Source organism: Salmo salar, chromosome ssa24, assembly GCF_905237065.1.
Source record: "Salmo salar chromosome ssa24, Ssal_v3.1, whole genome shotgun sequence".
NCBI classification, from domain to species: Eukaryota; Metazoa; Chordata; class Actinopteri; order Salmoniformes; family Salmonidae; genus Salmo; species Salmo salar.
The window spans coordinates 13,665,287-13,691,283 of NC_059465.1; the positions used below are offsets into that span (position 1 = coordinate 13,665,287).

At 43.9% G+C, this 25,997-nt stretch overlaps 1 protein-coding gene across 3 annotated transcripts in view; it reads left to right on the plus strand.

The window, feature by feature from the left end:
- The window catches only part of LOC106585070 (solute carrier family 23 member 2), a 68,502-nt gene extending 44,489 nt beyond the window's left edge, over positions 1–24,013 (plus strand). For all 3 annotated transcript variants that reach the window (XM_045706862.1, XM_014170842.2, XM_014170841.2), the window contains 13 exons: positions 2,838–2,936; positions 3,650–3,766; positions 7,733–7,890; positions 14,432–14,520; positions 15,114–15,184; positions 15,662–15,843; positions 16,115–16,235; positions 21,529–21,685; positions 21,848–21,995; positions 22,146–22,251; positions 22,420–22,687; positions 22,825–22,920; positions 23,125–24,013. In XM_045706862.1, the coding sequence (XP_045562818.1) occupies positions 2,838–2,936; positions 3,650–3,766; positions 7,733–7,890; positions 14,432–14,520; positions 15,114–15,184; positions 15,662–15,843; positions 16,115–16,235; positions 21,529–21,685; positions 21,848–21,995; positions 22,146–22,251; positions 22,420–22,687; positions 22,825–22,920; positions 23,125–23,396 (1,884 nt within the window). In that variant the 3' untranslated portion in view covers positions 23,397–24,013. The remainder of the gene's footprint in view (positions 1–2,837; positions 2,937–3,649; positions 3,767–7,732; positions 7,891–14,431; positions 14,521–15,113; positions 15,185–15,661; positions 15,844–16,114; positions 16,236–21,528; positions 21,686–21,847; positions 21,996–22,145; positions 22,252–22,419; positions 22,688–22,824; positions 22,921–23,124) is intronic.
- The last annotated feature ends 1,984 nt before the right edge of the window (positions 24,014–25,997 follow it).

A 25,997-nucleotide genomic window follows, 5' to 3' on the forward strand; every position in this document is an offset into this window, starting at 1 on the left:
GTCTCCCACTCCCTGCCGCTGAAAAACATCCCCACAGTATGATGCTGCCACCACCATGCTTCACCATAGGGATGGTAACAGGTTTCCTCCAGACGTGACGCTTGGCATTCAGGCCAAAGAGTTCAATCTTGGTTTCATCAGACCAGAGAATCTTGTTTCTCATGGTCTGGGAGTCCTTTAGGTGCCTCCAAGCGGGCTGTCATGTGCCTTTTACTGAGGACTGGCTTTTGTCTGGCCATTCTACCATAAAGTTCTGATTGGTGGAGTGCTGCAGAGATGGTTGTCCTTCTGGAAGGTTCTCCCATCTCCACAGAGGAACTCTGGAGCTCTGACAGTGCCCTTCTCCCCCAATTGCTCAGTTTGGTCGGGTGGCCAGCTCTAGGAAGAGTCTTGGTGGTTTCAAACTTCTTCCATTTAAGAATGATGCAAGCCACTGTTCTTGGGGACCTTCAATGCTGCAGACATTTTTTCGTACCCTTCCCCAGATCTGTGCCTCGACACAATCCTATCTTGGAGATCTACGGACAATTCCTTCGATCTCATGGCTTGGTTTTTGCTCTGACGTGCACTGTCAACTGTGGGACCTTATATAGACAGGTGTGTGCCTTTCCAAATCATGCCCAATAAATTGAATTTACCACAGGCGGACTCCAATCAAGTTGTAGAAACATCTCAAGCATGATCAACGGAAACAAGATGCACCTCAGCTCAATTTTGAGTCTCATAGCAAAGGGTCTGAATGCTTATGAAAATAAGGTATTTCTGTTTATTTTTATTTTTATATAAATATGCAAAAAAATAGAAAAAAAACTGTTTTCGCTTTGTCGATGTGGGTATTGTGCGTAGATTGAGGATTTAGTTTTATTTATCAATTTTAAAATAAGGCTGTAACGTAACAAATTGTGGAAAAAGTCAAGGGGTCTGAATACTTTACGAATGCACTGTATTTGCACATTATTCTTTTTAAAATTCTTCAAGCTCTGTCAAGTTGGTTGTTGATCAATACTAGACTGCCATTTTCAAGTCTTGCCATAGATTTAAGTCAAAACTGTAACTAGGCAACTCTGGAACATTCAATGTCGTCTTGGTAAGCAACTCCAGTGTAGATTTGGTCTTGTGTTTTAGGTTATTGTCCTGCTGAAAGGTGCATTCGTCTAAGTGTCAATTGGAAAGCAGACTGAACCAGGTTTTCCTCTAGGATTTTGCCTGTGCTTAGGTCTAATCCGTTTCTTTTTATCCTAAAAGAACTCCCTAGTCCATGCCAATGACAAGCATACCTATAACATGATGCAGCCACCACCATGCTTGAAAATATGAAGAGTGGTACTCAGTGATGTTGTGTTGGATTTGGAGTTGAATCTGGGTTTGAAATTTAGTGCTCGACTGAGGGACTTTACAGATAATTATATGTGTGGGGTACAGAAATGAGGTAGTCATTCAAAAACCATGTTAAACATTAAGACTATGCAACAGACTCCATGCAATTTATTATGTGACTTGTTAAGCAACATTTTTACTCCTGAACTTATTTAGGCTTGCCATAACAAAGGGGTTGAATACTTATTGACTCAAGACATTTCAGCTTTTTATTTTAATTAATATTTAAACATTTCTAAAAACATAATTCCACTTTGACATTATGGGGTATTGTGTGTATATAAGTGACAACATCTTAATGTAATCCATTTTAAATTCAGGCTGTAACACATCAAAATGTGGAAAAAGTCAAGGGGTGTGAATACTGTCTGAATGCACTGTATATCCTGTTTATTATAAGTATCCAATTCACATGCTCCTCTCTGCTGTTACTGAATGGCTGAATGGGACAGAGGTAGATAAAGGGACACAGTGGCTATTCTCAATGACCTGTACAGCAATAGTCCCACCTCCCCTCCATAGCTCTCTCCCTGCATGCCTTCCCCAAGGTTACTAGTTTTGTGATGTCCTGGGACATTAGTTAATGTCCATTAATACAAATGATAGACAGACAGAAAAACCAAACAAAAACAAACCGTGTAATGTATAATCTTTCATTTAGGATCCATTGTCTAGAACCTAATATTCAGTTCATTCTAAGGTCTCTCATCTGTTGTCTGCTCTGCCAGAAGTGATCTTTACAAGCTAGTGAAAAATGGGCAGTAGGATACAATGTAATGTGTCCCCAGGAAAGGTTCTCTCTCTCTCTCTCTCTCTTTCTCATACACACACACACACACACACACACACACACACACACACACACGCGCACACACACAGTTTAATGCCGATGACATTTGAGTCAGAACGAAAGTCATTTGTTATTTTTCATGCCTGACAGACGAGATGCAAGACGCATACTCAAAGCAAGTGTGTGTGTGTGTGTGTGTGTGTGTGTGTGTGTGTGTGTGTGTGTGTGTGTGTGTGTGTGTGTGTGTGTGTGTGTGTGTGTGTGTGTTCGTGACCTTCATCTATAATTTGCTAACCAAGTCACAGACAGAGAACACAACATTAAACAGGATACAACACACACCCTGCATCCCTAGAGCAAATGTGTGTCCGTCAGTGTGAAAAATAGACCAATGCATGTACTAATGAAGGAACTAATTTACTTATGGCCCTCTTTTCCCCTGGATCCTTTTTACTAAGCTGAGCTGCAAAGGCCCCCAAAGCAACACCCAGGCTGTCCTTGTGTGTTAGGTCCAATAGTTTTGTTAACCTTACCCAAGCATTATCAATGTCCTTGCTTTGCTTTCCTTGAAATGTACTCTGTCTCTTGCAGATACACATTACATTGTTTGTGTATGTACTGTCCTGTAGATGGATTAGGTATTGCCATTTATCTGACTGCTGTCCTGTAGGTGGTGGTTAACGGAGTGGGACAGGCCGCTGGAGAGCAGGACACTGAAGACACTGAGCTGATGGCCGTCTACACTAAAGAGAACCAGGGAGGAGAGAAAGTACAAGACGCACGCACACTTCAAACTCCTAACTCTCCCTTCTCATCTCACTAATCGCCCTACATCCTCTGTTTATCCTTACCTTCCTCCCCCTCTCTCCCCTAGCTTGCTCTTTTGATCATCCCCTCCTCTCCCTGTCACTGTGACTCTGCACTTTTCCCCTCGCGTGAGAACAATACATGAGACTGAGAGAGAGGTCACAGAGGCAGGAAGCATTTCTCATCGGTGTCTGTTTGAATCTCTCTCTTATTCTCCCTCTACCTTTCGAAATCCCTCCCTCCCTAGTCTTTCTTCATTACGAAACTCTCTTGCTGAATCTTTTAGGGTTTCTCTCTTTCATTCTGAATTCCCCGCTCCTCCCCCTCTGTCTCTGTCTGGACATGTGGCTGTGACCTCATCAGCCTGTGACTATGGGCCCTGGTCAAAAGTAGTGAACTAAATAGGGAATAGGCCATTTGGGCCTATAATTCATCCTACCACCTGTGACTCATGTCAGTAACTAATGCTTTAATGACAGTCCCTAGAGTGGTTGGGTTCAGGTTTTACCTCCCTCAGGCACACACACTTACACTACCTGTAACACTAAACTACACTTAGACAAACACTTAGTCTTAACCCTTTACTCCAGAGACCATATAGCCTGTGGTGTTTGAGGTTGTACATCTATAGTTCTCACCATTTTGTTTGTGTGTGTTTTGTGTGTGTGTGTGTAGAGTTCCATGTCGGAGACGTTAGACAGTGCAGACAGTATGGACGCCAGGAGAATGGACATGATCTACACCATTGAAGACACTCCTCCCTGGTACCTGTGTATATTCCTGGGCTTACAGGTGAGACGCATGCAAGCGCACACACACACACACACACACAAACACATCCCCCTTGGTACCTCTGGGTTACCTTTTTAAAGGGGTATTGTGAGATTCTGGCAATGAAGCCGTTTTTGAATGTCAGATGAACTTGTGGATACCATTTGTATGTCTCGGTGTGCAGTATGAAGGAAGTTAAAGGTAGTTTTGCGAGCCAATGCGAACTAGTATTAGCGCAATGACAGGAAGTCTACATAGCGTACCTGTAGACTTCCAGTCATTGCGCTAATTAGCGTTGGCTCGTGAAGCTATCTCTAACTAGTCAGTTAAGAACAAATTCTTATTTACAATGACGACCTCGGCCAAACCCTCCCCTAACCCGGCCTACGCTGGGCCAATTGTGCACCTCCTTATGGGACTCCCGATCACTGCCGGTTGTGATACAGCCTGGGATCGAACCCGGGTCTGTAGTGAAGCCTCTAGCACTGCTACTACACGCAGAGACATAAACATGGTATCCACAAGTTCATTTGAGTCTGGGTCTGTAGAAAAACGTCTTACAGATGTCTGATCTTAACTTGATCAGTCTTTTGTGGCGGAGAATTTTCCTGATGGTTCAGGAAATTAAAATGAGTCTTGTGATTGGCTAAAAATTAGCAGTTCTCTTTCTCTCCATTCGGGGGCAGTCGAGTCATTGGGATCAGGGCTCGCTATCTTAAAATAATGTTCTCGCTCGCATATGCTATAGGCTTAGGTTGTATTACTGCAACACTTAAATGTGCAAGAATGTATCTGAGATGCAGCCATACACATCAACAACCGTCATTTTATATAGCTTTAAAACGCATTGTAGTTATTGGGCTCTACTACGCTACGATATACAAGTGTCTAAATGAGGAAATACTTTATTTCTATTGTACAGAATGCTTGTAAAATAGATCAATTGCCCTTAGTCTCTTAAAAACGGACCAAATTGTTTCGATGACAATACCAACCAGAGGGCGAACATATCTTGAAAGACTTTGGCTGCAAGCAGGCCTAAGGCAGAGAGGAAGAGGCAAAGTGAGAAGGCTCACTCTCGGCAAAATAAGCACAATGCGTTTCTATGGGCTTAATATGCAGACAAGCTTTGTCGCCTGTCTTACCGCCTTTGGGACGACCCCCATTGGGCAAAGACATGAGCATCTCGTCATTATCTACAGATCTCTGACTAAGGTAATACTGACATCATCTATTTGGAAGCGGTAGAGGTGACCAATAATGCTTGCAATTGAGATCAGCTGTGTGGGTGAATTTAGCACATATTGATGGTTTAACGAGACCTCAGTTGGCAATAATTTAGTGCCATCGATGGTTGCAATAAGCCCCTTGTTATTTTATTATATTCCTATAGGCTACCCGTTAGCTTATTGATAGTCGCATAATGAAAGGTTTGAAAACAGATAATCTACTGTTTGTTACCCTGGCTAAATTGATGAGCTGATTTGGGCCATCAGTTGATTGACAGATGTAGGCCTACTGTAGAACGATAAACTTTCCTCCAGTGTGGATGCTCGCCCATGTTTTATAGTTAGGCTATGTAGAATTTGCAGAGGTGGGTAGAGTACTTAAGTAAAAGTACTGTTAATTTCAGCCTTAAGAAACTACTGAAGTAAGAGTAAAAATAGTATCCGGTCAGAAAACTACTTGCCAGTTACACATTTTGTTTGGTCATTTTTTACACCTGTTGGTAAACTGTGAAAGCAAAACAAAAGGATAACAACTTAGTGCAATTTATTTATTATTAAAGCCTGTCAGCACCATCTTGCAGATGTCCCCCAGCACAGATACTCTCCAATGAAAACTGACAAAGTCCGTAGGCTGTACAGTTTCAATGTTGACTTAATGTCTTTCAATGTGCACAATTTCATAAAGTTATATGGTACTCGAGACATTGGAATCATTTTACAATTTCAATACCATTAATGAACATTTATTTCACAATATAATTTCAAGTACATGTGATGGTAAATGCATACTAAAAATATTTACAGCAAGTGTGATGTTTAATTTTTCACTCAGAATGAACAGGTTAGTGTTACAACAGTCAAACAATCAATACCGAAATGTCACTATCAATCATGTTACTAGTGTGCAAATCAGACACATTTCACCATGGAATTAAATTGATGTCAAAAAAGTATATATTTTTGCATTTTAGCGAATCCTAACCCTTTTCTTAAACTTAATCTACTCTAACCTGCTACGTTAATTCTCCTAACCTGCTACAAAAAAAAATCAATTTTTGATTAGCTGTATCTCTTCTAGAGAACCGGATTTACACTCCCTCCTTCTCTTCTGAACCTCCTTTCCACTTTGAAGGGTATTTTCTTTTCTCGGCTGGCCCATTCTCCTCACCCTCGGTTGTGCCGCTACAAGCTGTAAATAAAAAGACACAAAAAAAAAGTGATTTCCAGTATGGCACAAAAAGCTTACTGAGAAGATACACTCTCTGTATGACGGATGTGCTTATAGGCCTTGTCATTTATGACATTTAGACACAGAGAGAGCAACGCATGGGAGGATGCTGCAGTAGACTGAACTGTTAATCTAGCTAACGTTAGCTAGTTACATGGTAGTTTATCTAGTGGCAACCTAATGTGATAGCTAGTTAGCTATTGCCACACACATCTGATTACTCGATTCACTCTTTTTGCCAATGACAAAGTGACTAGTTGGGAAACAAACAGAGATCGTATGAGGAGCTAAAAACAGGAGATGAAAGTTTTTCTGTCAGATTCTGGGTTAGCCAAAGCTAGCTAGTTAGCTACCTAGCCATTTGATTTGCACTTGTCCTCAACTCAATTTCAGCAGCAGAATTATATCTTAGAAATACTTATCTTACTCCAGAAATATATAATATTACAAACGCAGAAGGTAATTAAAGTGCAATTTACCTCGCATCTGGATAAGAACCCAAGAACAAAAATATGAAGAGCTGTGGTCGAGATAGAACTGGGTTTGATGGACAACTTTGAGAGACAGTGGACTTAAGAGTTTTGATGACGAGCTATTTTGAATACATTTCCTTGGTCAAGGGGTTGTGAAATGTTCATACAGACGTAAAAGGGAACCAATAGTTTGATTTAATGTACATTTAATTTAATTCGCTACATTTGGTTATTATTATATAATAATATAAATCTATGTAACGAAGTGATTTGGTTAAATGTAATGGAGTAAAAAGTAAGTTACTTTCTTCAGAAAGTACAACTACAGCCCACAGAGAGTACAACTACAGCCCACAGAGAGTAACTAGAAAAGTACTAGTTCCTCAAAATATTGAAATCCATGCCTACTCTGGCATATGTGTGCCATTGTCAGCAGCTGTACCCACTGGACCACAAAGACACTGAGATAACCATGAATTTAGTTAGCCTATTGCTTGTCCCACCTGCCCTGAATGACAGGTCGCCACTGGTTTTTATGCAGTTGACTGTCTGAATATATGTGTAATATGCAAATAATGCTATGTAATATGCAAATAATGACAACTGCCTTGTGTCCTCAGAGATATTCTATTACCTAGGCTGCAACTGAATAACATGGCTTCCTCTCCTTGTCTCCTCTCCTTTATCTGCACTGATGTGAAATACTTGGAGAGGTGAAAGGTAATGCCTGATAGGGATCCTCCCTATTGCTTTAACCTCTCCTTTGTTACTAGTGCAGATGAACAAGAGGAGACAAGGAGTGGAAGCCACTTCAGACTGTTCAGATGCAGCCATGCCCAGGTCAAAAAATGCCATCTCACTGCTTATTCAAGTGTCCTCGTATTTCCCCTTCTATAACCCATATGATGTAACACAGTCTCCCCACTCCTGATGTAACTAAGCCCCTCCCCTTCACACTGATTCTTATAAAACATACTCTTATGAAAGTTGGTTTGCTTCACTGTCGCACGCACACACACACACTTTCACAATGTAACCCTCTCTTCTCTCACTCTAGCACTACCTGACATGTTTCAGTGGTACCATCGCGGTGCCATTCCTGCTAGCTGAAGCCATGTGTGTAGGGTTTGACCAGTGGGCTACCAGTCAGCTCATAGGAACTATCTTCTTCTGTGTGGGAATCACCACCCTGCTACAGACTACACTGGGCTGCAGGTACACACACACACACACACACACACACACACACACACACACACACACACACACACACACACACACACAGTGATGGGTTTAGGGCTGATGCAGGCAACAAGGGAAACTGTAGGCCAGTGTTGTGGCTACAGGTACATAATACTCTGCTATTGATCTTCTCTCCTGCACTTTCCCCTTTACGGCTTGTAATTTTTTTTACCTCTCTCTTTCTCTAGTGTTCTCTCCTTCTCTCTCTCCTTATACCCTCTGCCTCTCACCCCCTACTCTCTCCTCTGTCCTCTCTCTCCCTCCTCTCTCTTTAAGTACCATTTAGGCATTATAGACAGTGAAGAGACTGTGAAAAGTCACTCCTCCATCCTTTCTGCTCCTCCTTCATTCCTCTTTATCCCTCTATCATTCTCTAGTGTGTGTGTATGTCAAATCAAATCTTAATGGTCACATACACATTTTTAGCAGGTTTATTGCAGGTGTAGCAAAATGAGTGTGTGTGTGTGCATGTGACTCAACAGTTTCTGAAAGCACATGAGCCAGAAGTTGTACTGTTGGTAACAGGAAAGGAGTGGGTTAGCACCAGGGCAGGAAAGTGTGTGTGTGTGTGTATTTGGCCAACTGTAGAGCTGCACCCCCTCTTCCCAGACTGACCAGTGAACTTGAAATGTTCTAAGTGTCTGAGGGTTCCTCCGAAATGGCACCATATTCTGATGGCTCTGGTCAAAAGTAGTGCACTATGATATAGGGAGCCGTTTGGGTTGGCAGCCTGAGTATGTCATGAATGTTTGGTGTCAACAGTAAACCAGACTGTGGGAGAAGATCTCCATAGCTTTACATTCTACACAGTGTGGTTAGCATTAGGGATATGTTTAGGGCTACATGGTGAGGAGCATTGACTGAATGGACAAACAAGCACTCCATTTTATTTTTTTTCTCTCTCTCTGCCACCTCTCCCTCTACAGGAAACACTCTATCCTTTTCTTTTTTTCTCCTTTTCATTCCCTCTTTCTTTTTCAGTTCTTTCTCTCCTCACTGTGGTTAGAGGTTCAAATTTGACTCAGTGAGTCAGTGTGACCTGAGATGCCCTTCTGTTCTCTCCTCTCTGTCTCTCCCTCCCCTTGCCCACTCTCTCTCTCCCCTTGCCCACTCTCTCTCTCCCTCCCCTTGCCCACTCTCTCTCTCTCACTCTAGAAATATGATATCCTTTAGAAATACCACAGCCAGGTTTCATCATTGTTGCTATGGTTATTACCACACATGAATGTGTTGCTAGATGCCATATCACGTCATGGTAATCTGTTTGTAATTGTGTTTGCATGTCTCAGTCTCATGGCCAAGATACAGCAGCCCTGACAGGAAATCACTGCACACACACACTGGACACACACACACACACACAAGGTTCTCCGCTAGTCTCATGGCCTTGGGTGATTCCTGTCGGAAACAAGAGAATTTAAGCAGTATTTTACTGTTTCAGCGACTACAGCCCTGAAAAGAGCTGCACATACACTCACAGACCAGTGGTATGGTAGACCTCTGTCTGCCTGGCTCTCACACACTCCTCCCAGCTCAAGGAGAAACCAGGCGTTCAGCCACATAGGACTACTGTGAAAAATGGGTTGATGTAATTTAAGCTGTGTCCAACTGAACCCTTCAACCGAAGAACCATAAATGTGGGCCAAAGAGCTCTATTTTCATGTCATCTGACCATAGCACCGCCTGGAGTTTGATAACCGCCATTGGCACTTGGATTGGAACCGGTTCTACGGTCAGATAACATGAAAATATAGCTATAAGGCCGTGCACACCAGTGGTGGGTTTGGCGTTGAAAAAAAGAATATGCAGAAAAGTACCTCATACCTATGGTAAAATATAATTTACATTTTGAGCATACAATATAGCTCAGTATTTATTTTATAGTCTTTTTTGCTCATCTTTATCAAGGGTATCAATAATTATGGACCTGACTCTCCTGTCTTTAGTCCTGCAGTTAGGACTGATCACACAGAGAAGCATACACAGCACTTGCATACACAGAGGATTAACCTAAACATAGCAATTGTGCACCATAGAGGGCTGCGGATTCCGACAGATCATTGAGGCGTTCTCTGCATTTTTCATGCTGTAGTTGGGACCAGGCGGTCAGACAGACAACTTAGGGATAAATATTTTTGTTGTCCCGCAGATTGTTTGTAAGAAGTTGTCTGTCTGCTTCATATATGTTAGCCTACCTATTGTAATAAAAGCACATTTGTTGCATTATTCACACAATCAGAATTCGCTGCTTCTAGTTAAGTTGCCTGTAGGCCAAAAAGCTCTGTCATCTGAGCATAGCTGCGGGAATTAGAGGTGCTGCAGCACCCCTGAAAAATAAGATACATTTTTCTTTCAAAACATAAAATAATAAAAATAGAAGTTGTGCACTGGGCCTTTTTACTTGTATTAGCCGACTGATATAGACATCAACACTTATCATCTACGCTTTGACAAAGGTAGTTGTAAAATTAAGAACATTATTTTTTCACAAAAGTCATGCCCTGTGCCTTTACTAATCCTGTATTAGCAGACCGATATAGACATCTTCAGCGCCAGCAATCAACATGTTTTTCTGCATGTAACAATGTGGAGGGCTCTAGCTCTGCCACTAGATATCCTGGTTCGAGTCCAGGCTCTGTCGCAGCCGGCCGCGACCGGGAGACGTATGAGGCAGCGCATAATTGTCCCAGCGTTGTCCCGGCTGGCAGGGATATTCTTGTCCCATCGCGCGCTAGGGACTCTTGTGGCGGGCCGGGCGCAATGCACGCTGACACTGTCGCCAGGTGTTTCCTCCGACACATTGGTGCGGCTGGCTTCCGGGTTAAGCGGGCATTGTGTCAGGAAGCAGTGCGGCTTGGCTGGGTTGTGTTTCGGAGGACGCACGGCTCTCGACAATCGCCTCTCCCGAGTCCGTACGGGAGTTGCAGCGATGGGACAAGACTGTAACTACCAATTGGATACCACGAAATTGGGGAGAAAAAAGGGTATTTAATTATTATTTTTTTTACATATAACAATGTGGAGTGCTCCGTATAGCTCCGCATTGACATGACTGGTTGACGGTAGGTGGGGGCGTGAAGTCTTGTATAAACACAAACTCACTTCCTTTACAACTTCCTTCACAACAGATCTGCGAAGCGAAAAAAGTATGTTTGCTCTGACTTCTGCGGAGGCCGCCTCGCAGTAAATGCTGTATGGCCACAGCAGACATTGGAGTGACCATGTATATCCTATAAGTCGCTTTGGCTAAAAGCGTCTCCTAAATGCCATTTATTATTTTATTATTATTATTATTATATTCCTTAAATAGAGTAGGCTATATAGCCTATGCATGGGTGGAGAAGCACAGGGCAATTATCTTTCCAAGGAAATGTACTAAATAAATATGATTAGGCTATAGTTTACTACATTGCCTAGACATAAATATTGATCACCCATATTGTCTCCGTCTGAACATCGTCCCACTCTTAAAAGTTAGGCTATAAAACGTAGCTCAAGAGAATATGCAAGTCTCTCCAACTCTGCTATATTAAAACTACGTCTAGCCTATTGGCTGATATATCTTGGTAATACCGATAGTCTAATATAATGGTTCACGTGAGATTCAGTTTTAATTCATGTGTTTCTTAGGCTATTTTGCCCATTTAGATACTGCCTATGCGCCTAAAATAAAATTGAGGTACTGCGTTTGGGTTCGCGACCAATTCTTGCTGCAGTGGGAGTCGGCGGGTGCGGTATGAAAGCTGCGGGATAAATAAATCAGTCCCGCGCAGACCTATAATGCCCCGATCAGTTTTTTGTTTTTTTACATCTGTGCCATTTAATGAACATTATCACAGGCTGCGAGAACTCAAAGAAGCATTTGCGAAGTTGTTAGTGAGAGCTGTTCTCTGCGCCATTGTATCTCTCACAACACAATCTGTAGCCAACTCATCAAACGTCAATATGACGTCCATCTTTTCACTAATGACTGTCATTTCTGTGTCACAAATCACAGCTATCTGTGTCACCTCTGCAACGTGGAGAGGGCGGGAGTAGAGGGAGGGGGGAAAATGTCGGACTGAGGTTGAGGGCTGAAGAGATGGATAAGAGGCTACAAAGGGATGAGGGGAAGGCAGGGGTAGGCCGACAGGGCTGAAGGGATGCAAAGAGGAATAGAGAAATGGAGAGTGAGTGGTGAGGAGTGCTAGTGGCTGTGTTTGAGTCACAGTGTCCAGTGAGGTCAGATCAGTGAGCACACTCACTGTTCTAGGAAAGGTGACTTGTTTGTGTGTGTGCTGACATGTGCCCCTACCAGTATATTTCTAAAGTGTTTCTGTCTGAGTGTAGCGCTGGTGTGTGTGTTTGCATGTCAGTGTGTGCACAGCTGGTCCCACCTGGGGACAACATGTAGTAGATGAGTGCTGCTGGGTAAATTGGCGTCTATGTGTTTGTCACGATCTCTCCCCTTTTCCTCTCTTGTTCTCTCTCTCTCCATCTGTCTCACTCCCCCCACACACGTCAGTGAATATGACACTCAAATGGCCTACTTTCAGTCTAATCTATTATATACTGAGCAAAAATATAAACGGAACATGCAAATATTTCAAATATTTTACTGAGTTCATATAATGAAATCAGTTAATTTAAATAAATTAATTAGGCCCTAATCTATGGATTTCACATGACTGATAATACAGATATGCATCTGTTGGTCACAGATACCTTTAAAAAAAAGTAGGGGTGTGGATCAGAAAACCAGTCAGTACTGGGTGTGACCACCAGTCAGTACTGGGTGTGACCTCCTCATGCAACGCGACACATCTCCTTCGCATATAGTTTATCAGACTATTGATTGTGGCCTGTGGAATGTTGTCCCACTCCCCTTCAATGGCTGTGCAAAGTTGCTGGATATGGACAGGAACTGGAACACGCTGTTGTACACGTCGATACAAAGCATCCCAAACATGCTCAGTGGTCAACATGTCTGAGTATGCAGGCCATGGAAGAACTGGGACATTTTCAGCTTCCAGGAATGGTGTACCGATCTTGGGGCCGTGCGTTATCATGCTTAAACATGAGGCGATGGCGGCGGATGAATGGCACAACAATGGGTCTTAGGATCTCGTCACGTTGTCTCTGCATTCATATTAACATCAATAAAATGCAAATGTGTTTGTTGTCCGTAGCTTATGCCTGCCCTCACAATGTTGACATCAGCAAGCCGCTCGCTCACATGACGCCATACACGCCATACTCTAAAATGATGTTGGAGGCAGCATATGGTAGAGAAATGAACATTCAATTCTCTGGCAACCACTCTGGTGGGCATTCCTGCAGTCATCATGCCAGTTGGACGCTCCCACAAAACTTTTGACATTGTGGTATTATGTTGTGTGACAAAACGTTTTAAAGTGGCCCTTTATTGTCCCCAGCACATGGTGCTCCTGTGTAATGACCATGCTGTTTAATCAGCTTCTTGATATGGCACACCTGTCTGGTGGATGGAATATCTTGGCAAAGGAGAAATGCTCACTAACAGGGATGTAACCAAATTTGTTCATAAAATTTGAGAAAAATAAGCTTTTTGTGCATATGGAACATTTCTGGGGTCTTTTTATTTCAGCTCATGAAAACATGGGACCAACACTTTTACATGTTGCATTTATATTTTTGTTCAGTGTAATAACAATAATGTTAGTAAAGTGATAATTCATTTGATGTATATCAAACATTCAAATACAGAGCAGCCTTTAAAAGGTACTTAACAGGCAAATGTTTTTATTTGTCATGACTGGTTGCTAGTTGTCCTCTTATTCATTATTGACATAGCTCATTTCACCTGCCTTGTACATTTCCATGGATATCAGAGTCCATGCTTTTTCATCATTTATTGATCTCATTAATCTGGTTGTTGATTAAAGTTAATAATGATGTCCACCTGCACACTGACAGGCCAGCATTCAAATGAATGCTAATTATCAGCCACCACCTGCTCCGTTCTAGCACCACAGCTCTGTAAGTTTCCATGCTGTTGCTGTTAGCTAGCCAGGGTTGACTCTGCTTCTCAGTGTTCACTAGTGACACCTATTGGACAGACAGGAGAACTGTTGGTTATACTACTTGAATCCACAGCCATAAGGGCTACGTAACACTGGCATATTCATCACATAACCATCATGACAGCTGTTCTCACACACACTATGATAACTGACTTTACACTGTTTTACAACTAACTGACACAATGTTTGACAGTGTGATAGTTTGCAGCCATTTTACATGTGGGTTGCAGTCACTCCTTGTCCATAAACTGCATTCAAGGAAACTACATATTTATTATTTTCATTCTAAAGCACATCTATCACTTAAAAAAATATGCTTAGTGTGTGTATTAGAGGAATGTGTGTGTGTGTGTGTTCTAATTGAGTGAGTTGCTGGTGTGTGTGTGTGTGTTGTCACTTAGCTAAAAAGATAATAAGATACTAATCTGTTAATAAGATGCTTTGTGTGTATTGGTGTGTGGTTGTTGTTGCAGACTTCCTCTGTTCCAGGCCAGTGCCTTTGCCTTCCTGGCCCCCGCCAGGGCAATCCTGTCACTAGACAAGTGGAAGTGCAACGCTACAGGTAAACACAAACACGCGTATACACATACACGTACACACACCCCACCAGTGCCTTCATTATGACCTGGTCTCACCCTCACTCTCCTGCCCACGTGAGCTGGCATCAGTAGTGCTGACTGGCACCTCAGTTGGCGTCAGATGAGGTTTTCAGGTTGGCATCAGATTAGGTTTCCAGGTTCGGTGCCAGTGTGTTAATCTATAACGTCGGTGTCCTGGAAAAACCTTGTATCTCACTTTTTGTAGATTTTGATTTTATTAAACGTAAATCGATAGTAGTCATGCCCCTCCATGTTCCATGAAAGTTTCATTACTCTAGAAGTATAACTAATAAAAGTAATACAAAACGCCTTGTGAACTAGCCTGGCTATTTGAGAACTGGTGTCAGCCAGAGTACTTGTGAACCTCCATGGCGATAGATCAGAAAATAAACCGTGACTTTTAACTTTTTTGCGATACACGTTTTTTTCCAGGACGCAGACGATAACAGAATGATAAATATGTTTAAGCATTCTTTTATGTTCTTTCTGTTTTCTTTTCTTCTTCTTTTTTCTCACTCCATCTTTCTCTCTGTTACTTTCTCCATCTCTCTGCCAGTGGTTCCTTCCATGTTCAACGAGACTGAGCTGCTCAACACTGAACACATCTGGCACCCCCGGATACGAGAGGTGAGAGAGAAATGAAATGCAAGACGGAAGGGGAGAGAGCGGGAGACATAGGGGATATTTTATACTATCCAATCTTTACACTGCATAGTGTACAGAGAGAGGTCTACTCCTGTGTTCTGTGTCAGTATTGTTCAAAGCCCATGTTAGATAGTCAGCACATCCCAGTGATACCCTCTGGGGCCTACACTGAAACGTTGAGTAGAAAGAGTTCTAAATGATGATGTTTGTTTAGACCTGTTGCTGTGACTCGGCCTTTAGCCGTGTGCGTTGTGTGTTTGCGTGCGTGTGTGAGAGTGTGACAGAGGCCTTTAACTCACATTAACCTTTTATAAGGCTTGTGTAAGCGGGTTTGGTAACCCTGTTTTGATGCGTGTGTGAGGAGGTAACTCAATCACGATGTCACAATGAATAGAATTAGAGACAAGGACGTCGATAGACTATCAAGGCTGTACCAAAGTCTGTCTCTTTGCCCTCCAGATCCAGGGGGCTATCATTGTGTCGTCTCTGATAGAGGTGTGTATTGGCTTCCTGGGGCTCCCTGGGCTCCTGTTGAAATACATCGGGCCCCTAACTATCACCCCGACTGTGGCCCTCATCGGCCTGTCTGGCTTCCAGGCTGCAGGGGAGAGAGCAGGGAAACACTGGGGCATCGCCATGCTGTGAGTAGTATACTGTGGCTCTAATCTCTCCTGACTGACTACTTGTATAGTCCCGTATACATTCCCCAGCCCTCTATATGTTTTTCTATAGTGTCTGTTGTTGTCTTTGTCTTGTTATGATGAAAACAGAAAGTAAAATGATTTCTTATCTATCTTTTGTTATCCTATAAGACTGACTCCCGCCCCCCAGAGGCATCCTTTACCAATCAATTATTATAGCAGCCCATTAAATAGCCAATCAGAATGATTCTTACTCGTCCTCTCTCTCTAGGACTATATTCCTGGTGTTGTTGTTCTCTCAGTATGCGAGGAACGTACAGCTTCCTCTGCCCATCTACAAGGCTAAGAAAGGTTGGACCTCTTATAGATTACAGCTCTTCAAGATGTTCCCTGTGAGTACCCTGACACGTGTGTGCGCGTACACACACACACACAGACAGACAGACAGACAGACACAGAGAAATGTGCATGCACATAGAAATACTCTGGCAGGAGCATACACATCCCCTTTCCTGGAGTGTGCTTATTGATCCAGTCCATCACAGTGCCATGTGAGTTAAGATAAATGGGCACACACTCCTCCATCTCCCTCCATCTCTCTCCATCTTTTAGATACCTCTTTCCATCCTCCCGTTACCTGTCAAGTCCTGCTGTTCAAATCTTATTCACCTCCCCTGTCTCCTCCTCCCCCGTTCCTCTTAATAAGATCTGAAATGATTCAGCCCCCTATGGTGCCTTTTGTTTTTGTTTTTCCCTGTTCTGCACTGTATATAAATCTCCTGTGTGCCTGTCTGTCTGTGGCTGTATGTGAAATTTGTTTAGCCTACTACTTACAAAAACTGCATTCTGTGTACTAATCGTACTACATACTATTTAGAACATACTGTTTGGTAAAAATGTATGCAGTAAGCAACAAATATCAACATACTACTCATCCATACTGAGAAGGTGCCATCTAATGCGCAATCGTGCTTATTCCTTACCATTCGTAACTTTCTGTTTTTGCATACCCAAATGGCCTACTATTTAGTATGCATGTACGGGTATTTGGACATGGCCTGTGTGTTGTAGACCGCCTGTACCCTCCATTCTGTTGGCAAACATGCAATCACTGGAGAATAAGCTGGACGAGCTCAGTTCGAGACTATTACATCAACGGAACATTAAGAACTATAATATCCTATGCTTCTCGGAGTCATGGCTGAACAAGTACATGGATAATATACAGTTAGCTGGGTTTTCTGTGCATTGGCAGGAGAGAATGGTTGTGTCCAGTAAGCTCTGGGGGGGGGTCTCTTTGTTAACAACAGCTGGTGCACAATCTCTTATATTATTAAGGAAGTCTCAAGGTTCTGCTCGCTTGTTAGAATACCTCATGATAAACTGTAGACAACTAGTTAAGTTTCATCTATATTTTTCATAGTTGTTTATTTACCACCACAAACCGATCCTGACACTAAGACCGCACTCAACGAGCTGTATAGGACCATCAGCAAACAAGAAAATGCTCATCCAGAGGCGGCGTTCCTAGTGGCCTGTGATTTCAATGCAGGAAAACTCAAATCAGTTTTACCTCATTTCTACCAGCATGTCACCTGTGCAACTAGAGGGAAAACAATTGTAGATAAGCTTTTCTCCACACACAGAGGCACATGCAAAGCTCTCCCTCCATTTGACGTCTGACCATAACTCTATCCTCTTGATTCCTGCTTACAAGCAAAAACTCAAACAGGAGGAATCAGTGACTCACTCAATACGCAAGTGGTCTGATGAAACGGATACTAAGCTACAGGACTTTCACTATTGAGGAGTTTACCACATCAGTCACTGGCTTCATAAATAAGTGCATCGATTACGTTGTCCCCACAGTGACCATACGTACGTGCATATCCCAACCAGAAACAATGGATTACTGGCAACATCCGCACTGAGCCAAAGACTAGAGTTGACGCTTTCAAGGAGTGGGTAGCCCAGCAATGCAAGCCTACCAGACAGGCTAAATATTTCTATGCTCACTTCAAGGCAAGCAAAACGGAACAATGCGTAAGAGACCCAGCTGTTCCGGATGCCTGTGTGATCACTCTCTCCGTAGCCGATGTGAGTGAGCCCTTTAAAAAGGTTAACTTTCGTGAGGCCGCAGGGCCAGATGGATTATCAGGACGCTTACTCAGAGCATGTGCTGACCAGCTGGCAATTGTCTTCACTGACATTTTCAACCTCTCCCTGACCCTGTCTGTAATACAGTGCATTCCGAAAGTATTCAGACCCCTTGACTTTTTCCACATTTTTCTACGTTACAGCCTTATTTTAAAAAGGATTAAATCGTTGATCCCCCTCATCAATCTACACACAATACCCCATAATGACAAAGCAAAAACAGGTTTCTATAAATTAACAAATGTATTTAGAATAAAACACAGAAATATCACATTTACATAAGTATTCAGACCCTTTACTCAGTACTTTGTTGAAGCACCTTTGGCAATGATTACAGCCTCGATTCTTCTTGGGTATGATATGACGCTACAAGCTTGGCACACCTATATTTGGAGTTTCTCCCATTCTTCTCTGCAGATCCTCTCAAGCTCTGTCAGGTTGGATGGGGAGCGTCGCCGCACAGCTATTTTCAGGTCTCTCCAGAGATGTTCGATCGTGTTCAAGTCCGGGCTCTGGCTGGGCCACTCAAGGACATTCAGAGACTTGTCCCGAAGCCACTCCTGCGTTGTCTTGGTTGTGTGCTTAGGGTTGTTGTCCTGTTGGAAAGTGAATCTTCACCCCAGTCTGAGGTTCTGAGCACTCTGGAGCAGGTTTTCATCAAGAATCGCTTGCTCTGTTCATCTTTCCCTCTATCCTGACTAGTCTCGCACTCCCTGCCGCTGAAAAACAACTCCACAGCATGATGCTGCTGCCACCATGCTGCACCTTAGGGATGGTGCCAGGCCAAAGAGTTTATTCTTGATTTCATCAGACCAGAGAATCTTCTTTCTCATGGTCTGAGAGTCTTTAGGTGCCTTTTGGCAAACTCCAAGAGGGCTGTGTATGTGCCTTTTTACTGAGAAATGGCTTCCGTCTGGCCACTCTACCATAAAGACCTGATTGGTGGAATTCTGCAGAGATGGTTGTCCTTCTGGAAGGTTCACTTCCCTGACCAAGGCCCTTTTCCCCGATTGCTCAGTTTGGCCGGGAGGCCAGCTCTAGGAAGAGTCTGGGTGGTTCCAAACTTCTTCCATTTAAGAATGATGGGGGCCACTGTGTTCTTGGGGACCTTCAATGCTGCAGACATTTTTTGTACCCTTCCTCAGATCTGTGCCTTGACACAATCCTGTCTCGGATCGCTACTGAAAATCCCTTCAACCTCATGGCTTGGTTTTTTTCTCTGACATGCACTGTCAATTGTGGAACCTAGACAGGTGTGTGCCTTTCCAAATCATGTGCAATCAATTGATTTCACCACAGGTGGTCTCCGATCAAGTTGTAGAAACATCTCAAGGATGATCGATGGAAACAGGATGCACCCGAGCTAAAATCCGAGTCTCATAGCAAAGGGTCTGAATACTTACAGTACCAGTCAAAACATTGGACACACCTACTTATTCAAGGGTTTTTCTTTATTTGTACTATTTTCTATGTTGTAGAATAATAGTGAATACATAAACTCTGAAATTACACATGTGGAATCATGTAGTAACCAAAAAAGTGTTAAACAAATCAAAATATATTTTATATTCTTCAGAGTAGCCACCCTTTGCCACCCTTTGCCTTGATGACAGCTTTTACACACTCTTGGCATTCTCTCAACCAGCTTCACCTTGAATCCTTTTCCAACAGTCAGCACACAAAAAATATGATTATATTCATTTTAGAAAAAGACTGTAATGTGGAAAAAGTCAAGGGGTTTTAATACTTTCCGAATGCACTGTACCTACTTGTTTCAAACAGATCCTGTGCCCAAGAACACAAAGGTAATCTATCTAAATGACTACCCTCCCGTAGCACTCACATCTTTAACCATGAAATGCTTTGAAAGGCTGGTCATGGTTCACATCTACACCATCTTTCCAGACACCCTGGACCCACTCCAATTCGCATACCACCCCAACAGATCCACAGATGACACCATCTCTATTGCATTCCACACTACCCTTTTCCACCTGGACAAAAGGAACACCTATGTGAGAATGCTATTCATTGACTACTGCTCAGCGTTCAACACCATAGTGCCCTCCAAGCTCATCACTAAGCTAAGGACCATGGGACTGAACACCTCCCTCTGCAACTGGATCCTGGACTTCCTGACAGTCGCCCCAAGGTGGTGAAAGTAGGAAATAACACATCTGCCAAGCTGACCCTCAACACGCAGGGGTGCATGATAGTCCCCTACTGAACTCCCTGTTCAGCCACGCAAGACACCAACACCATCATTATAAGTTTGCCGACGACATGGCGGTGGTAGGCCTGATCACCGACGACAATGGGACAGCCTATAGGGAGGAGTTCAGAGACCTGGCAGTGTGGTGTCAGGACAACAACCTCTCCCTCAATGTGAGCAAGACAAAGGAGATGATTGTGGACTACATGAAACGTAGGGCCAAGCACGCCCCCATCCCCATCGACGGAGGAATAGTGAAGCAGATCGAGAGCTTCAAGTTCCTCGGTGTCCACATCATTAAGGAGCTGTCATGGTCCAAGCATACCAACACAGTCATGAAGAGGTCACGACAACACCTATTCCCATTCAGGAGGCTGAAAAGATTTGGCATGGGTCGTCAGATCCTCAAAAGGTTCTACAGATGCACCATCGAGAGCATCCTGACTGGTTGCATCACTGCCTGGTATGGCAACTGCTCGGTCTCCGACCGCAAGGCACTTCAGAGGGCAGTGCGTAGGTCCAGTGCATCACTGGGGCCAAGCTTCCTGCCATCCAGGACCTCTATACCAGGCAGTGTCAAAGGAAGGCCCTAAAAATTGTAAAAGGCTCCAGCTACCCTAGTCATAGACTGTTCTCTCTGCGACCGCACGGCAAGCGGTACCGGAGCGCCAGGTCTAAGTCCAAGAGGCTTCTAAACAGCTTCTACTCCCAAGCCGTAAGACTCCTGAACACCTAATCAAATGGCTACCCAGACTATTTGCACCCCCCCCTCTTTTTTACATCACTGCTACTCTGTTGTTATCATCTATGCGTAGTCACTATAATAACTCTACCTACATGTACATATTACCTCAACTTAATGGTGTCCCCAGACATTGACTCTGTACCGGTACCCCCCCTGTATATAGTCTCGTATTGTTATTTTACTGCTGCTCTTTAATTACTTGTTACTTTTTTTCTTATTGTTATCCATTTTTGAAAAAAAATACATTTTTAACGGCATTGTTGGTTAGGGGCTCGTATGTAAGCATTTCACTGTAAGGTCTACACCTGTTGTATTCGGTGCATGTGACTAATACATTTTATTTTATTTGCTCTGTGCCCCCTGCTGGTCATTTCATGTCATGCTAGCTCATATATCTGCTGCTCCTATAGACCAGTAGACAGATGCTTGTATTGGTGACTCCACTCTAATAAAGTCCTCTTCATCACTCACACTCTCTCTCCCCGTCTGATTAAAAGTTCCACTCTTTATCAATCTGCTCTTTACAGTTTTGAGGGTCGTGTTTGACCCTTAGTGTTTCCCTCTTCCTCAGATCATCATGGCCATCCTGGTGTCATGGCTGATTTGTTTTATCTTTACCGTAACCAATGTTTTCCCACCGGAGAAAGACAAGTACGGTTACTACGCCCGCACCGACGCACGCCAGGGGATACTGGCAGCCGCACCCTGGTTCAAGATCCCCTACCCCTGTGAGTTACCACTCCCTATGATGTTCAACCCGCCCCTAGCTAAGCCCAAACTCTGAATGAGAGAATCCAATAGCTTCGTAGGTTCCTCAAATCTAGAATGTTTTGGAGTTGTTTGTTCCATATCAGTGTGTTAATGTTGGGTTTGTTTTTTTTTACCCATAGTTCAGTGGGGTGTTCCTACGGTGACAGCGGCGGGGGTGATCGGTATGTTCAGTGCCGTGGTCGCCAGCATCATTGAGTCCATTGGAGACTACTACGCCTGTGCCCGCCTCTCCTGTGCCCCCCCACCCCCCATTCACGCCATCAACAGGTACTTGACCTTGCTTGCATAGCTCCTTGCCTAATGCACCTCATAGAATCTGCTTACTTCACGCAGACACAATGGTTTGAATCATGAATTGAAATCCGTCTCTCTCTCTTTCACTCTCCCTATTTCTTTCTGTTTTTTCTCTCTCTGTAGGGGTATATTTATGGAAGGTCTCTCCTGCGTGTTGGATGGGCTGATGGGGACAGGAAATGGCTCTACTTCCTCCAGTCCTAATATAGGCGTGCTAGGCATCACTAAGGTAACCATCACATACTTCTATACACAGAGTCCTACTACAAGTTCTATTCAAATGTTAAATATTTGTTTAAATTGGCTAGTAGTCTACTTGGATTTAATTTGCTCTGTATTTTATTCTTCCTGATTCTTCGCTTTCTTACTCCCTGCTGCTCTCTGATTGGTCCTCCAGGTGGGCAGCCGGCGTGTGATCCAATACGGTGCTGCTATGATGCTACTGCTAGGGCTGGTGGGTAAATTCAGCGCGTTGTTCGCCTCCCTGCCTGACCCTGTCCTGGGGGCACTGTTTTGTACCCTGTTTGGGATGATCACAGCTGTGGGACTGTCCAACCTGCAGTTTGTAGACCTCAACTCCTCCAGGAACCTTTTTGTTCTGGGCTTCTCCATCTTCTTTGGTCTGGTGCTGCCCAGCTACCTCAAACAGAACCCTCTGGTCACTGGTGAGTAGAGGACAAGTGGACTACAGATTTAGCTCATTGGCCTACTACTTCAGTGTTCACACATCTAAAAGGACTGGGTAGGTCTCTGAACCCTCTCTCTCTCTCGCTCTCTCTCTATCCCTCTTTCTGTCTCTCAGGTATAGTGTCGATTGACCAGGTGTTGAACGTCCTCCTGACCACAGCCATGTTCGTAGGGGGGTCAGTGGCATTTGTGCTGGACAACACTATCCCTGGTGAGTGGACTGTACTATCCCACTATCACTGTTAGTTTAGTCTATCACACTACTACTATTAATCTACTGCTGTACTCAACCATTTTGAGTGTATTTTGAGATAGGACAAGTATATCACAATCTGTTGCCTTCTCCAATCGCTCACCCCCTCATCCTCTGTCTTCCTCTTTTCTCTCTCTTACCTCTCTCCTTTCCTCCTGTCAGGTACGCCGGAGGAGCGAGGGATCAGGAAGTTGAAGCGTGGGTTGGGACCCAGTACTGCGGAGCTAGAGGGGATGAGAACCTACGACCTCCCGTTCGGCATGGACTTCCTGCGCCGCCACACCATCTTCCAGTACTTCCCCATCAGCCCCACCTTCAGCGGCTACCAGTGGGGCGCGATCTGCAAGGCCTGCAGACTTAGGGGGGGACAAGGGGGGGCAGGGAAGGCAGCAGAGATGGAGGGAATCACAGAACCAGGGGAGAGCGGGGTATAGCAGACTGGTAGAACCGGGCTGGAGGGAAGAGAGATGGAGTTTGGTACCATGGAAGGAAGGGAGGGGTGGAGGTTTTTGGGTAGCATCAGTGCAGTGTGACATGCTCAACCCTGTCTTTTATGTATGTGTGTGTGTGTGTGTGTGTGTGTGTGTGTGTGTGTGTGTGTGTGTGTGTGTGTGTGTGTGTGTGTGTGTGTGTGTGTGTGTGTGTGTGTGTGTGTGTGTGTGTGTGTGTGTGTGTGTGTGTGTGTGTGTGTGTGTGTGTCTGAATAACACTGTCTATGGCCTATTCATGCTGTTATTAGCATGTTATAACCAGTGTCATGAGCGTGAAATAACAGATGTCCTTATAGAGGAAGTTTCAGATGCAACATGCTCTTGTCTCTGCCTAGTATGTGAGTAAAAGAGCCTTAGACAGCCCATTATTGAGGTCCCTCTTTTCCCATTGCACTATTTCATCTTGTGGAATTTGATCTTTAGTTAACACTTATTTCTCAGTTAACTTGTCTACATCAGTCCATCTGTCTACGTTCATTCCAAGGGGAATTGTAAGAAAAGGTTTGTTCTCTGCTGTTTAACCAAAATACTCTGATGTATTACACTCCCAGTGGCCTCTGTGTGTGTGTGTGTGTGTGTGTGTGTGTGTGTGTGTATGCCCACCCATGACATTGTGATGGGTTTGAGTGTGTCACTTGCGCTGGCACATTTCCTGTTTCCAGACAGACAGACAGACGGACGGACGGACGGACGGACGGACGGACGGACGGACGGATGGACAGTATCTCGTTTACGGCAAAAGTTTAAACCTGAATGATTGACACCTTACAGATCCATTGAGAATCAGACGCAGCTGGTCAGTCAGCCCTGTTTAGCAAACCTACACTTCCCAATGTGGTTATGGGAAATGTAGTCTCCTGTTGAAAGGGGATTGGATGGAATTGAGAGGCTTTATGAAAATTCACATTAGACTAATAATTTGCCTGCACACTAAATTTACACACACACACACACACACACACACACACACACACAGGCAAGCACACTACCAAACACAAGCTTAATTGCATGCAGACAGGCAAGGTCATGCAGATACTGTAGATGAAAGTGGCTTGTCAAATGGTAGACCTTAGTCATGCAGAGTGGTTGTGGTGTTCGTTTTGCACTATTAGCCGCAAGAGTTAATGCACAGAATGTTCACTGGAACCTGCCCCTCTATTTGGCTTCTATTACCCGTTTAAGTCAAACACACAATTAGGGGTGTTATGGTGACCGTATTACCACAACACCGGCAGTCACGAGTCATGAGCGCAGTCAAATTCCACATGACCGCTGAGTCATGGAAACTAGGCTTCTCCAAAACTGCGCTTTGATGGTCATTAATAGCCTACCAAGTTTGCTAAAAGTCGCTAATAGCCTTGTACTCAGCGCATTATTGTCCCTCTAATCACTCTGACATCAATGCAAATGCAATCAAAAATGAAATTAAACACTTAATGAGAGCCCTGGAATTCAGTTGGAGCGGAATAGGATCACCTTTGTGCAGCTAGATAGAGCCAGCTCCTCATAGCTCAACCTGAACTCGAGGGTAGACGTAACATAGTAAATGTAAATAAGAGACACTCCATTTAGTATGACATGTTACATTTCATATGGTATGTATTAATTTGCTGTGATAACCATACCAAACGTAACATATACTAATTAGTGTCCCAGATATACGTTTACTACACAACATGACCAAATACTACACAACATGACCAAAAGTATGTGGAAACCTGCACGTCGAACATCTCATTCCAAAATCATGGGCGTTAATGTGGAGTTGGTCCCCCCTTTGCTGCTATAACAGCCTCCACTCTTCTGGGAAGGCTTTCCACTAGATGTTGGAACATTGCTGCGGGGACTTGCTTCCATTCAACAACAAGTGCATTAGTGAGGTCGAGCACTGATGTTGGGTGATTAGGCCTGGCTCGCAGTCGGCGTTCCAATTCATCCCAAAAGTTTTCGATGGGGTTGAAGTCAGGGCTCTGTGCAGGCCAGTTAAGTTCTTCCACACCAATCTAGACATTTCTGCATGGACCTCGCTTTGTGCACGGGGGCATTGTCATGCTGGGCCTTCCCCAAACTGTTGCTACAAAGTTGTAAGCACAGAATCGTCTAGAATGTAATTTTATGCTATAGCATTGATTTCCCTTCACTGGAACTAAGGGGCCTAGCCCGAACCATGAAAATGGCCCCAGACCATAATTCCTCTTCCACCAAACTTTACAGTGGGCACTATGCATTTGGGCACGTAGCATTCTCCTGGTATCCGCCAAACCCAAATTCGTCTGTCAGACTGCCAGATAGTGAATTGTGATTCATCACTCCAGAGAAGGAGTTTCCATTGATCCAGAGTCCAATGGTGGCGAGCTTTACACCACTCCAACTGAGGCTTAGCATTGCGCGTGATGATTTGAGGCTTGTGTGCGGCTGCTCGGCCATGGAAACCTATTTCATGAAGCTCCCGACAAACAGTTATTGTGCTGACGTTGCTTCCAGAGGCAGTTTGGATCTCGGTAGTGAGTGTTGCAACCGAAGACAGACAATTTTTACGCGCTT